Source organism: Rutidosis leptorrhynchoides, chromosome 8, assembly GCF_046630445.1.
Source record: "Rutidosis leptorrhynchoides isolate AG116_Rl617_1_P2 chromosome 8, CSIRO_AGI_Rlap_v1, whole genome shotgun sequence".
NCBI lineage: Eukaryota > Viridiplantae > Streptophyta > Magnoliopsida > Asterales > Asteraceae > Rutidosis > Rutidosis leptorrhynchoides.
In genome coordinates this window covers 4,047,737-4,062,963 of record NC_092340.1, presented here as the reverse complement: position 1 = coordinate 4,062,963, position 15,227 = coordinate 4,047,737, and the positions used below count along the sequence as shown (strand labels likewise).

Genomic DNA, 15,227 nt, shown 5'->3' with positions numbered 1-15,227 from the left:
TATGATTTCGGGACCAGTTAAATGTCGATCTCCTACTTCATTCCAACAGATAGGAGATCTACACTTCCTTCCGTACAATGCTTCGAATGGCGCAGCTCCAATGCTCGCATGATAACTATTATTATACGAGAATTCTGCTAACGGTAGATATTTATCCCATCCGTTTCCAAAATCGATCACACATGCCCTGAGCATGTCTTCGAGAGTCTGAATTGTTCTCTCACTCTGTCCATCGGTTTGTGGATGATATGCGGTACTCATATCCAACCGAGTTCCTAGTGCCTCCTGTAGTGATTGCCAAAATTTTGAGGTAAATCTACTATCACGATCGGATATAATGGAAATAGGTATTCCATGCCTTGAAACAACTTCCTTTATATACAATCGTAATAGTTTCTCCATTCTATCCGTTTCCTTTATAGGTAAGAAATGTGCAGACTTGGTGAGACGATCAACAATCACCCAAATGGTGTCGTATCCCCAGGCAGTCTTTGGTAACTTCGTGATGAAATCCATGGTAATACCATCCCATTTCCATTCTGGGATTTCTGGTTGTTGAAGTAACCCTGACGGCTTTTGATGTTCTGCTTTGACTTTGGAACAAGTCAAACATTCCCCAACATATGTTGCAACGTCGGTCTTTAAGTTAGGCCACCAATAACGTGTCTTAAGATCTTGATACATCTTTCCAACTCCAGGATGTATCGAGTATCTTGTCTTATGTGCCTCGTTCAATATCAACTTCCTTAATCCACCCAACTTCGGTACCCAAATACCATTTGCAAAATATCTAATTCCGTCTTCCCGTATAACGAGTTGCTTCTCATACTTCTTCATTATTTCATTCTTTATGTTTTCTTTATTGAGTGCTTCTTGTTGAACTTCTTTGATTTGTGAGTTGAGATTCATGAGAATTTTTATATTCATTGCTCGAACTCGAATTGGTTCTCGTTCCTTTCTGCTTAAAGCATCGGCCACCACGTTCGCCTTTCTGGGATGATAACGAATTTCACAATCATAGTCGTTTATTAACTCGACCCACCTACGTTGCCTCATGTTCAATTGTTTCTGATCAAAAATATGTTGAAGGCTTTTATGATCAGTAAACACAGTGAATTTAACCCCATACAAGTAGTGTCTCCACATCTTCAATGCAAACACGACTGCTCCCAATTCTAGATCATGCGTCGTATAATTTCGCTCGTGAATCTTCAATTGTCGGGATGCAAATGCAATAACTTTCTTCCGTTGCATAAGAACACAACCAAAACCTTGTCGCGAAGCGTCACAATATATTTTAAAATCATCGTTCCCTTCTGGTAACGATAATATAGGCGCCGTAGTTAACTTCTTCTTCAGTATTTGAAATGCGTTCTCCTGCTCCGAGGTCCATTCATATTTCTTCCCTTTTTGCGTTAACGCTGTCAACGGCTTAGCTATTCGGGAAAAATCTTGAATAAACCTTCTATAATAACCGGCTAAACCCAAAAATTGACGTATCTGCGTTGGTGTCTTAGGAGTCTCCCATTTTTCAATAGCTTCAGTTTTTGCTGGATCAACCTGAATTCCTTCGCTATTAACAACGTGACCAAGAAATTGCACTTCTTTCAACCAGAAAGCACACTTAGAAAATTTAGCATAAAGTTGTTCTTTTCTCAACAACTCCAGTATCAACCTTAAATGCTCTTCATGCTCTTGCTCACTCTTGGAATAGATAAGAATATCATCAATGAAAACGATAACAAACTTATCTAAATACGGACTACAAACTCGATTCATGAGGTCCATGAATACAGCTGGCGCATTCGTCAATCCAAACGGCATAACCAAAAATTCGTAATGACCATAACGTGTCCGAAAAGCAGTTTTCGGAATATCCTCTTCTTTGACGCGTAGTTGATGATAGCCCGATCTTAAGTCGATTTTCGAATAAACACATAATCCTTGCAATTGATCAAATAAGTCATCAATTCTCGGTAGTGGATACCGATTCTTGATAGTTAACTTATTTAATTCACGATAGTCTATACACATCCTAAAAGATCCATCTTTCTTCTTAACAAACAAAATTGGAGCTCCCCACGGTGAAGTACTCGGTCGTATGAATCCACGGTCCAGTAATTCTTTTAACTGACTTTGAAGTTCTTTTAACTCGGACGGTGCAAGTCTATATGGAGCACGAGCCACTGGTGCAGCTCCTGGTACTAAATCTATTTGAAATTCTACCGATCTAAATGGAGGTAATCCCGGCAATTCTTCCGGAAAAACTTCAGGAAAATCTCTTGCCACAGGCACGTCGTTGATGCACTTTTCTTTCTTTTCGACTTTATTAACATGTGCTAAAATAGCGTAACATCCCTTTTCTAAACACTTCTTGGCTTTCAAACAGCTAATGAGTTTTAGCTTTGAATTACCCTTCTCTCCATAAATCATCACCGGTATTTTATCCTTACCAGGAATACGAATTGCCTTCTTAGCACAAACAACTTCCGCTCCTATTTTGGACATCCAGTCCATGCCGACTATTACATCAAAACCTCCTAATTCTACGGGTATTAAGTCGATTTTAAACGTTTCTCCGGCTAGATTTATTTCACAACCACGACAAATTTTATCGGCTTTAATTAGTTTACCATTAGCTAACTCAATCAAGTACTTAGCATCTAGAGGTAATGATGAACAATTCAATTTAGTGTAAAAATTTCTACACACATAACTTCTATCGGCGCCAGTATCGAATAAAATAGATGCTGATAAGTTATTAATGGTAAACGTACCCGTAACAAGCTCCGGGTCTTCTCGTGCCTCTCTAGCATTAATAACAAACGATCTTCCACGTGCAGGTCCGCCATTCTGATTCGGGCACTGGCTCTTATAATGACCTTGTTTTCCACACCCAAAACAAGTAATGTTAGCCAAAGCAGTTCTATTTGCGTTGGTGGCAGGAGTCTTGTTACCATTTGCATTTGTAACGAGAGCCTTACAATCTTCAGCAAGATGTCCCTGTCTATTGCATTTAGTGCACAACACACTACAGTAACCAAAATGATGTTTGTGACAACGGTTGCATAAAGGACTTTGTCCTTTGTAAGCAAAGCCTGAACCACTACCCGCACCTTTCGTGGTTTCTTGTTTCTTATAAGGTTGTTGTTGGTTACCTCGATCATAACCTCCATTCCACTTTTTCTTGTTCCCCAATACCTTCACCTCAGTATTGAATGCTTTCTTGTCCAAAATGACCTGATCTATTAGCTCGTTCGCCATGGTTATAGCTTCATGAATTGTTTTAGGTTTTGATGCCGTAACGTTTGCCTTGACCTTGCTGGGCAAACCACCTTTGTACATTTCAATCTTCCGTGCTTCAGTTGGAACCAATTCAGGACATAGTAAAACTAATTCCATGAATCGCTGATTGTAGTTGGTGATTTCAGTACCAACCACCTTCAAACTTCGTAACTCATCTTCTAACTTAATAACCTCATTCCTTGGACAATACTCGGTGATTATCATTGCTTTGAATTCTTCCCATGGAGTATCATAAGCTACATCTCCTCCTACCGCCTTCACATAATTCTTCCACCATGTGAGTGCACTATCTTGTAAAGTGCACGATGCAAACTTGGTCATGTCTTTTTCATCACAACCACTGATTTTGAACACCGTCTCCATCTTTTCTATCCATCGGGTTAAACCGATCGGTCCTTCCGTTCCACTGAATGATGATGGCTTGCAAGCTTGAAACGTCTTGTAGGAGCATCCTACAAGAGGATTTGGGTTAACTGCAGCAGCTCTTGCAGCTTCGACCCATAGCATTCTATCGTTCACTCGCTGGTTGATGAGTTCCTCGAGTTCTTGTTCCGTCATTCGATTCAATCGCGCCATTTCCTAATGAAAGAAAATAATTATTCACATGGAATATTATAGATGTAGTGTGTATTTATAGTACATTTATAGCTTGTTAATAATATGAACCAGGTATTATTATAAAAGCCTTTTCTTCTTATTAGCGTTTTATAATTATATCTTGGGTAGTACCTACCCGTTAATGTTCATACTTAATAGCTTAGTACAGAATCAATTACTACAATCTAAATAATACTTAACCATGGAAAATTATTGCATTTCATACTTCGCTATTTTACATATGCTTACATCAAACTTTAAACAAACTACACTAATAATATTATACAAAACATTATGTGATTCCATGGTTTAATACGGCAGCGCATCATTTGGTCTATTTCCCAAAACATTTATGTCCAGGGAATCCCCCAACGCGAATCCTAGCTGTCTCCCTACGTTTTGGCTGAGGTGCCGAAGAACTAGATGCGGGGATAGCACTAATAGGAATAGCGGGGATAGGGGTGGTAGTGTTGAGTGGAATTGGTGCCACTTCATTCTCATTAAACTCGGGATTTGGATTTTCTAATTCACTAGCTTTTCGTTTCTTTCCTTGATCATATTTTTCTTTTGTAATTTCCTCGGGTTCACTTTCCTCTTCGGGTTCACTTTCCTCCTCGGGTTCACTTTCCGATATTTCAATAGTTGGTTCATCCGGAAATTGTGAGTCTTCCCCAAAAATACCACTTTCGTCATCGGATATGTTAATGACTGAAACACAATCTGAAGGTTCTGATTCGGAGTCGCTGAATGTGATAATAAGTTTCGAGCCCGACATCTAACACATAACAACTAACCCATTAGTACTTACATAATATTTACATATAAATTTTTAACCAACAGTGATAAGCAATGGTTTTTAAAATCAGACCCGGTCAAAGTCCAGACTTTACTAATGTATCCTAACGACTTCTCGGTTAGACACACTAATGCAAACCTGGTTCGCTAAGACCAACGCTCTGATACCACATGTCATAACCCGTCCTTAACCATAAGAACGCGTTAGATAACGTATGATTTCATTGCGAGGTATTGACCTCTATATGAGACATTTTTGAAAGAAAACTGCATATATTATACATTGCAAACCATAACCATTATTTTTGTTACAAGCTTAAGACAATAAAAAGAAGATTAACGTTTAGCGATAATCTTCGACTTACAAACTTTACAAATGATGACAACAACACGGTTTCTAGCATATTTTACAATACAACATCTCGGATATGCAGTTTTATTTTTGACACAAACATGCGTACGCAAGATCCTGGTTAGATCCAACATGATGCAGCGGAAGCTTTAGAAATCACCTGAGAATAGACATGTTTTAAAAGGTCAACATAAAGTTGGTGAGATATAGGTTTAATGCCGGCAGCAATATATATATAGACCACAAGATTTCGTATATAAACAGTTTAATAAAAGTATTCTAAGTGGTTGAGCACTTGATAACCATACTTAACATTTTCACGTCGCATATTCCCTTTAATATGAAATCTTACTACACCGTACCAAGTGTAGTCACAAAACGAAGTACTGTGCAACCGTTGAATACTGGTCGTCCAGTCCGGTTGGGGTTGTCAGGCCCGATAGATCTATCAACAGGATTCGCGTTTACAATACCGCTGTAAATATTAGTTACCAAGCTACAGGGAAGTATGCCAGTGGTACAACTCAACGTAGAATATATTTTTCAGTTACTTGTGTCCATAATGTAAAACATAAAATACATGTATTCTCATCCCGAAATATTTAGAGTTTAAAAGTGGGACTATATACTCACTCTTGTCTTGATGATATATATATTTTGACTCGGTCTTCCGGTTGATATCACGAACCTATCCATATATAATATATCAATATGTTTTCATTTTAAAACAAACGTTATATATATATATACTTGTTATACTTTTAATATTTTGAATATTTCCTTAGTCCGTAGTTAGCATTTCGATGTTAGTAATTCAATTTTAATGGTTCATTTTTAGATGTTTAGTATACCCGCAATAAACAAAACCCCCAACAAAATAAATAAAACCCCATCGTATATGTATTGGTCGAGATTAATCTTGACCCACGGTACCGGTGTTGTCAAATGACGTATTGCGTACATAAAGTACCGGTGTTGTCAAATGACGTATTGCGTACAAACATGGGATCTTATGATTAATCTTCTCGTGTTGCTTACGGGTGATCCTGAACCATATGAAATTGAATTATGAGTACATATGTATAAAATATCATGTTATCTTAGAAGTATGTGATTTTATGTAAATTTTTCCAATGAATCCCGAAGTTGAAAATGTCTAGGATAGCCAATTTTGTTTCGGTCATAGTTTCTTCGTTACAAGTCCGTTTTCGTTGATTCAAATTGCCATCTTCTTGGATCGAGTTCTTCTTTAAGACTATGAACTGTAAATACCTTGGTTTGTATTCAAAATCATACGGCATAAGTGAAAGTTTAGTGAAACATATGAAGTTAAACATTTTGTTACAACAAAATCATTTAATGACCATTTTTCCAAAAATACTTATACTTTGAAAAACCAAGTTTTACCTTGTTAAATTAACATATAAATAAGTTATGTTACATGTCTTGAAGTATTTTAAAAGTTAAGTTAGAAGGATCTATTTAGTTTGCAAACAAGTTTGAAAACATTCAAACTATGTTCTTGTTGTTAAACTTTTGTACCACAAAATAAGATAGCTATATATATATGAATCGAATAAGGTTATGAACATAGATTCTACCTCAAGTTCCTTGGATAAGTTTGCTGTAAAAGAGGAGTAAGAAGCTAGAATCAAAAGGGTGATAGAAGTGGATGAAAGTTTGGAAGTAAGTTGGTGTTCTTGGAGGGTTTTCTTGAAGTGTTTTTGTATGGTTTTCTTATGGTGTTTTAGTATGGTTTTTGAAGCTAGATCTTCAAGGTTTCTTGCTGGATGTTTATGGAGTTTAGAGAGTAAGAAAGAGTGTGTGTTTTTGATAAGAAAATGGTAGTAAAAATGGATCAAAATGAGCATGTATATATACACCAAAAAAACGTGTAACATGGTGTATATGGACAAAATTTCAAGTGATAATTTTATGTATCTAGTCCTAATTGCTTCCAAGTTCAATTACCTAGCCCTCATGGCATGAATAATGGCTGGTTAGGTGGTGATTTTGATGTGTATTTACTATTAGTAAATACGTATAGGAGCTTGGTATGATACGAGTACAAATACTCTAGGTATACGTATAGAAATTTTGTGAAAAATGGAATGAGGATTCAAATATAGCTATCTTTTGTGAATACACTTATATGGTTTTATGTATTTAAGTCTTTAAAAGTGATTAAATACATTACTTATACAATATATGTATAAACATTATATGTCTTAAGTATTTATGTCAAATAACGTTACGTATAGTTATCGTTTTGAAAACTTAAGTTAGTAGTTTCAAAATACACATATAACTTGTTGTTATTAATACAAAATGAGATATTAAAACATTTATTAATCATGTTAAATATGTATATATACATTTATATACACAAACGTATAATTATCATATATTGTATAGTTCGTGATATCATCGATCAAACTAGACGGTCAAACGTTGTGTAAAACTCTTTTCGGAAATATAAGTCTCGACAATTTGGATTGCTTATCATGTTGGCAAGGTTTAATTTATGTAAATATTAATCTTATAAGTATAGTATGATCGAAAAAGTGCGGGTCGTTACACCACCGGTACTCACATTTCTCGATAACGTTATACCATGCCGATATAACACTACTCCCAAGGTGAAGTTAGCGGACCGAGTCAACGGCCATAACTCACTAATCACACACGCTCTTTTAGCCTTAATCAACGAGTGGCGTAGCATCGTGCGCTGCGCACACCATAGTGAATCCTAACGGAATACACTAACCAATCACCACAAGCAAAAAGTATATACGCATACTTAGAATCATTCCACACCTCCGGGAATTTCTGCACACGAATTATACGCACTCTCGAACATTGCTATCACAATCGAGCCAGAACCACCTATATCGCACATAGGCAAAACAATAATTCTCTAGAAGAAAATCTGACACGCACATCCCTTAACTGAGGGATTTCACCTTGCTCGTCAAACACGTCCATTCATCTCCCAATGAGATCCACCGCATTACCACCTCGGTGATAATTTAAGTCCAAAACCATAAGTACAATTTATGCCAAACGTACTCTTACCACAATCAACCAACGTAGATGTCAACACTAGCCCCGAATCTAAACGGGCTCTGTCCAACATGCTAGGAACCTCTTCGCCTGGGAGTACAAACTCCCCCACTTAGAACTCCGTCCCATATTCACATCATTGAGATAATAGTATCCTGTGCAATTACTATTCACTCCTTGTTGACTTACTCAACCGTCGAGTCCATCTCCATCTCACCGAGACTCATACAACCAACATGCTAAAAAAAGACAAGATCCATCTGTCTTGTATTCCATAATATACTCATCACGATACCTTGCTCCAACTTGAGCATACGAAGGATTTCGGATCGTCCTTCTCCACTTCATTCAAATCGTTCATTAACACGAACACAAAACATCACTCTTGCAATCGTCCGATTGCTATGGCTTGTCAACTTCCGCTTAGTCACTCATGTACCTAAGGGTTTCTATAGGGTACCCTAAGTACAATGTAACTACAACCATCGAAGCCGCACATCACGCCAGTAGGTATAAAAAGGCACCTGACATCGCGTCACGTAGACTCCATTACCAACATACATCAAGATCAAACACTCGATCTCTAGGGTTCCATCCACCCGATGAACCTCATGGTTCGCCATTCTCACCACAAAATCGAACACGCGCTTAACAACCGAACACCAAAGCCCATTCCCATGGCTTGGTAGAACATTTCCCAAACACTAAGGAATGCTTGGTTTCACCAAGTCTTACGCCCTTCGTCCCTTTATCAAAACATCACCATAGGGTAATTCCATTAGGAATGTCACCCATAACAATAACACGCACAACACAATGCATTTAACAACCCGAACTCATCGGCACATAATAAATAATCGAAGGACATATTTATTAAAACGAAAAGTACCTTAACGTCTTCTTGTCACACCCGTCCCCGCTAACTCGGGACACTCCGACTTGCGATGTCCTTCACTTTGGCAATTGAAGCACACTGTGCCATCACCCTTTGGCACCGAACATTCTCAAAACTTGTGACCTCTCACGCCACAATTATAACATCTAGACGCACTAGAATCCGATATACCCGTCTGTATACCACCCGTGCTCACACTTGCATCCTTAGTTCTCTTACTTGAAGCACCATACAAATCAACCCTTCTCTTATTTAAAGGTTCACCAACTATCGATTGCGAATGCAATTCGAAACCCCTAGCCACGACGAATAACTCCACGAACGAGTTCACTTGACCAAGGCTAATCTTGCTCTGCAAGTCATCATTCAAAGTTCGATAGAAATCTCCCATCAACATACTATCTCTTCCGTTATACTCCGGGCAAAAATGAGCCTTCGCCATAAAGGTCGTCTCGAGAGTATTCAAATCCATAGAACCTTGTTGCAAATTTCGCAACTCGTCACGCAATTCCTCCAAATCGGCTTGCGTCCAGAAATCCTAGAAGAATTCCTTCTTAAAATTGTCCCACGATAACCCCATAAACGATTCACCACCAACAATATCAATTTTAGCTTCCAACCAATCCTTCGCCCTACCCCGCAACAAGCTAGTAGCGAGTCTTATCCTCTTCTCGGGAGGGCATTCGATAGTGCGAACACACCCTTCGACATCCGAGATCCATGTCGTGCTTATCGAAGGATCCGGTTTCCCGTCATACAACGGAGGTTTAGTCCTCATGAAGCTCTTAAGACAACGCTCCATTTCACCACTACTTCGAAATTTGGAATACATCCTATCCATTTCTTCTCGTAATGCTCCCAATTGCTCCGCAATGGAGGCCGCAACTCTAGCGTTACACTCATTGTCGCTCGCCTCGATCCCGCTTCTCGTCGTCATTCTAAAGAATGCAAAAAGATTAGACCACGAACGTATAAAACCACACGCACAACACCGTCCCATTTTCCTCAACACTCGTTGTACTTCACTTGATAAACACGATTTGCACCCGTAACAATGGTAGCTAGTCATTATTACGCGCACACGCCGTATCAACTTGTTAGTACAACGACCGCCTCGCTCGATGATATAAACCAGCACAAATAAAAATTCTACGCGAAATAAACAACGCAAGAATAATATCATGATACAAGCCACAATCCTAGTTAGTTCACCTACACGCTAAGGCACTAACCAAATCCTCGTCCGATCCGTTCGCCTACAAGTCCCGCGACAAATTAGCACACACAAAAGTCTAAGTCTAGGCACCTATCTCAAGTCGCCTAAATCCCTTAGACCATGCTCTGATACTACTTGAAATCACCCAACCCGCCGTTAAACCGTCCCATAATTTTTTTTTTCTTTATAACAATTAATACTATTTAAAACGACGCCATGATGATGTTTTTCAATTATCTTTAAAACACCTACTAGTACAAAAGACTTTTACAACACACACTACATAATTTAAAACCATATTTATCAAATCCGATTACATAACCAAAAGACACTAATAAGTTTTCCGACAAAAGATCGAGCATGGTGATTGGGAACGATCTACCCAATCCTATGTAATCCAAAAGCCAAGTCTTTTAAGCATCACAAGCTAGCTCACTAGTCCCGGTACTTACCCTTGCCACCATCATGTGAACCTATAAAAATAAAGTCAACGAGAGGGTAAGCTAATGCTTAGTGAGTGAGAATATACTACATCCATATATATGCAAAAAATGAACACGCCACACAATAATAATCAAGTAGCACATACCGGAGTCCAAGCATAAAGGCAAGCTAATCTAAGCATACCGTACGATCGCTATACAACAAGCTAATAATATCAACAATGTAAGTACACCAACAACGATATGTACAACGCTAAATAAGCTAGGCCCGGAGGGTTAGCTACATCACAAAAATACATCAATATATATATAACAAAGCGTATACCGTCCAAGGTTAACCCCTTAACCCAATACCAAATGTAGATTGGCCGAAACTACATGAGCCTTAGTAAATCCGCACCACACGCGACTACTATCTTAAACCACAACAACATCGAGGTTGGCTGAAACTACACGAGCCTTAGTGAATCCGCACCACACGTGACCACTACCTCAATAAGATGACCGAATCTACATGCGTCATCGTGAATCCGTACCACACGTGATTCACCTCCCAAATCAAAACCCACGGTCTCGGGATTATAAAAATCCACATCATCAGGTTTACTCAACCGTAACTCAAATACCAAACCCACACCGTCGGGATTATATAAATCCACATCATCGGGGTTATCCAAATCATAAGCCCATGTGATAACGTACACACAAAGTGTGCACCTCGCCAAAGGTGGTCAAGCAAAACGCACAACCATGCCAATTGGACCTATACACAAGTCCATCAAATCAACCTATATGTGAATTGAGCTCTAGAGCCGAGGATCACCTCACCCAACCCGCACCCATCCTATATATACATATGCACATAGTATATTGACACTCACCTTAAAATCTTGATGGATGTACAAACCAAAATCCGCAATTGCCAATGGAACGTACCTATTCCATTTATCACATAACAAACAACACAATTAGGGTGGATTACAAACCAACCCATTTTGACACCTAGTGCAATTTTCGATCCAATTACACTTTTAAACACAACCCATGCCCAAACTTACCAATAATCACTAACTAGAGTGATAATGGTTCCAATAACGCCAATCAAACCCAATCATAAGTGGTAAACACCTATCTTGCCCAACTTGACACATAAACCCTAATTTTGACCCATTTCAAAATTAGTCAACCAAATGCATCCAAATGGGTTCCAATACTTCCAAAATCACTAAACTAAGCGATTACCCCCAAAATCAAAGCCTAAACATGGCTAATACGTCAACCAACCCAAAACTCGCCAAGTATCAAAAATAACTAGTCACCATAAACCCACTTCATCATCTAAATGGGTTTCACAACTAACAAGCTCAAAACCCTAACTTGAATATCAAATCATAAAGATGAAATTCGGAGTTGAGGCTTACCAATACCACCAAAATGATGTCGTTGACGAGTAGAACAACTTTAACTCTTGAGCCTTAACCCGAATCAACCTTCTTCTTCCTCAAAACCCACTTTCTTTCTCTAAAACTCAATTTCTCTCACTAGGGTTTGAAAAATGAGAAGAGATGAGGGAAATGAGAATGAGATAAGGTTTGGAAATGATTTAGGGCTTATAACCCGTCTATAATGCGAAAAGACCAAAACACCCCCAAAATGCCCCTTAAAAACGGGTCAAAATAGTCAGTCCTGCTCCGGTATCTCGTTCCGCGACCATCTATCGCGTACCGCGATTTCCAAAACGTGACAAACACCACCAGGACATAACAATGTGATCAGTTCGAGGGTTTTTCAGCCGGTCACGTTTCAACCTTGTATGTCACGTTTCGCGACGCTTTAAAACACGATATACTTCACTTGGACGCGATGAGTGACCTGATTCCCCCAATTCCACTTTTAAGATCATCCAAAGTCAAATGTGGTTAAGTAAACGCGCCCTAAAGATTTAAACGCCTATCCTTAGACTCCGTATGACGCCCCGAGCTCATGTTTAGAAAAACGGGGTGTTACAAATATGACATAATAAGATTGAAAATAAAGTATAAATTTTAACATTCTCCCTCAATCTTATTCTAGAAGTAGTTCAATAATCCCAGCTCTTGAGACAAAAATTGATGTTGAGCTTTGGGAAGACCTTTTGTAAACACATCAGCAACTTGACTCTTTAAGTCAACAAATTCCATTTTTAACATTCAGAGAGGTTCTTTTCTCTAACAATGTGAACATCTATCTCAAAGTGCTTAGATTTTTCATGAAGTACAGGATTGGCAGTAAGTAGGATAGCAGATTTGTTGTCACAATAGAGTTGAACATGTAACAGGTCTTGTATGCCAAAATCAGCCAACAACTTAAGAACCCACATAATTTCACATGTAGTAGCAGCCAAGGATCTATACTCAGATTCAGTGGGTGACCTAGAGACAGTAGGTTGTTTCTCACTTTTCCAGGATATGAGTGAACCACATAGAAATAAACAGAAACCAAACACATATCTCCTAGACCCAAGACATTTTCCCCAGTCAGCATCAGAGTATGCACATAATTTGAAAGTGTCACTAGATTTCTTTATATGCAAACCTTTGCCAGGAGAACCTTTGAGGTATCTCAAAACACTTAGAGAAGCTTTGATATGAGATTGTAAGGGGTCCTGCATGTGTTGGCTTGGGTTTTGGATATCATAAGATATGTGAGGTTTGGTATGGGTTAGATAGATGAATTTTCTAATATGTTTTTGATACTCAGAAATATTTTTGAGAAAATCATCACCTTTAGAAGCTACAGAAGCCAACATAGAGTTAACTTCTAAGGGTGTATTAATGGGTTAATAGCCAGACATACCAAAATCACTTAACAAGTCTAAAAAATATATCCTTTAAGACATGCACAATCCATTATTATTTTTTATAATTTCAATGCCCACAAAATACTTAAGTTGACCAAGATCTTTAATCATGAACCTAGAGTTTAAAAAACTTTTGACATTATTGACTTCAGAATTATTATTACTAGTGATGATAGTATCATCAACATACACAAGAAGAGCAACAAATGTATTATCTTTAGACAGAATATACAAAGAGAAATCATTGTAACTTTGAACAAACCATAATCAAGTAAGGCAGAGGTCAACTTGGCATTCCACATTCTAGGGGCTTGTTTCAAACCATATAAGGACTTGGTTGACTTACATACTTTAGACTTACTATCAGACTAAAACCTTTTGGAAGTTCCATATAAATTTCTACACATAGATCACCATATAAAAAAGCATTATTAATATCAAGTTGAAACAGATCCCAATCATATTGAACAACAAGGTTTAACATACATCTAATAGTAACCATTTTAACCACAAGTGATAAGGTCTCATCATAATCAAGTCCTTCTCTTTAACAGTAACCCTTAGCAACAAGTATAGCCTTGTATCTTTCTATCTCACCACTAGACTTATACTTGATCTTGCAGATCCACTTACATCCTATGGATTTCCTGCCAATGGGCAGGTCAGAAACAACCCATGTGTTGTTTCTATACAAGGCTTTAATCTCATTATTCATTGCTTCCACCTACTTTGGGTTTTTACAAGCTTCCTCATAAAAATGAGGTTCAAATTCCAGATGGAGCCGCGCCGCGAGCTGAGAAGCTGCGCCGTGGCTATGCACTATACTTGATGATTACCTTGTTGAAACATTCTGATGATGAAAAACACTTGGGACCATGCTGCGGGGAAATAGGGCCGCGCTGCAGCTATTAGCATGAACTGGTGGTTTTGATTGTGACAATTTCTGTCACCAAAATAAACTAAGAACCGCGCTGCGGGCTTTGAGGAACCGCTACGCGGTTGCACGTGTATCAGGATGCCCTTTTGTGTTTTAAAATGGGTTTAAGTGGTGGCAAATGGGTCTTTTCACTTATGAACGGCCTTATAGTGGATGGATCAGTTTTAGATCCACTTTAATTTCATTTTACACTTACTCAAACACTCTAGTGAGAGAAACCCATTTTCTTGAGAGAGAACGCTTGACTTGGAGAAGAATGAGGTTGAATCTCACCAAAGTGCAAGTGTAAACCTTATTCATCTCGTTTCTAGCTATCTTGTGATACTATTGGTAAGTCCTAACTCTGATTTTCTTTCAATTTGGTGTTAGGGTTTGGTATTGCATGTTCTTGATTTAACCCATCTAGCTCACAAATGGGTGTTTGAAGCTAGTTACGGGTGTTATTGACCCTTGTTGGTGGGTTTTGGGTTGGTGATATCGGCCAAAAAGTCACATTTTTACCCCCCGACATTAAGCCCTAAATCAATAAAGTTTCAAGCTTTTTCGGCAAAATTATCGCTTTTTCGATTGATTTTGTAGATTAAGTAATTACGAAGGAAATGCAAAAAGAATCAAGTAAAACGGAGCTAAAATGAAGATTCTAGAGTGAAAACGGTGAAAGACAAGAAATCAAGTTACGATCTAGTGAATTCAGCTGACCAGGCCAGCTAAACGGCCTGCCAAACGGCTTGCCAGTATGTTAAACGGCCTGCCACACGGGTCAAGCAAATGGGCATAGCAAACG

General features: G+C 38.4%; 1 protein-coding gene across 1 annotated transcript; it reads right to left on the bottom strand.

Annotated features, from left to right (window-relative positions):
* Window positions 1–12,849: 12,849 nt before the first annotated feature.
* Window positions 12,850–14,221, bottom strand: LOC139862087 (secreted RxLR effector protein 161-like). Its single transcript, XM_071850635.1, has 2 exons — window positions 14,065–14,221; window positions 12,850–13,439 (listed from the first exon to the last, which is right to left on the bottom strand). The coding sequence occupies exons 1-2, from the start codon at window positions 14,219–14,221 to the stop codon at window positions 12,850–12,852; spliced, it is 747 nt and encodes a 248-aa protein (XP_071706736.1).
* Window positions 14,222–15,227: the final 1,006 nt, after the last annotated feature.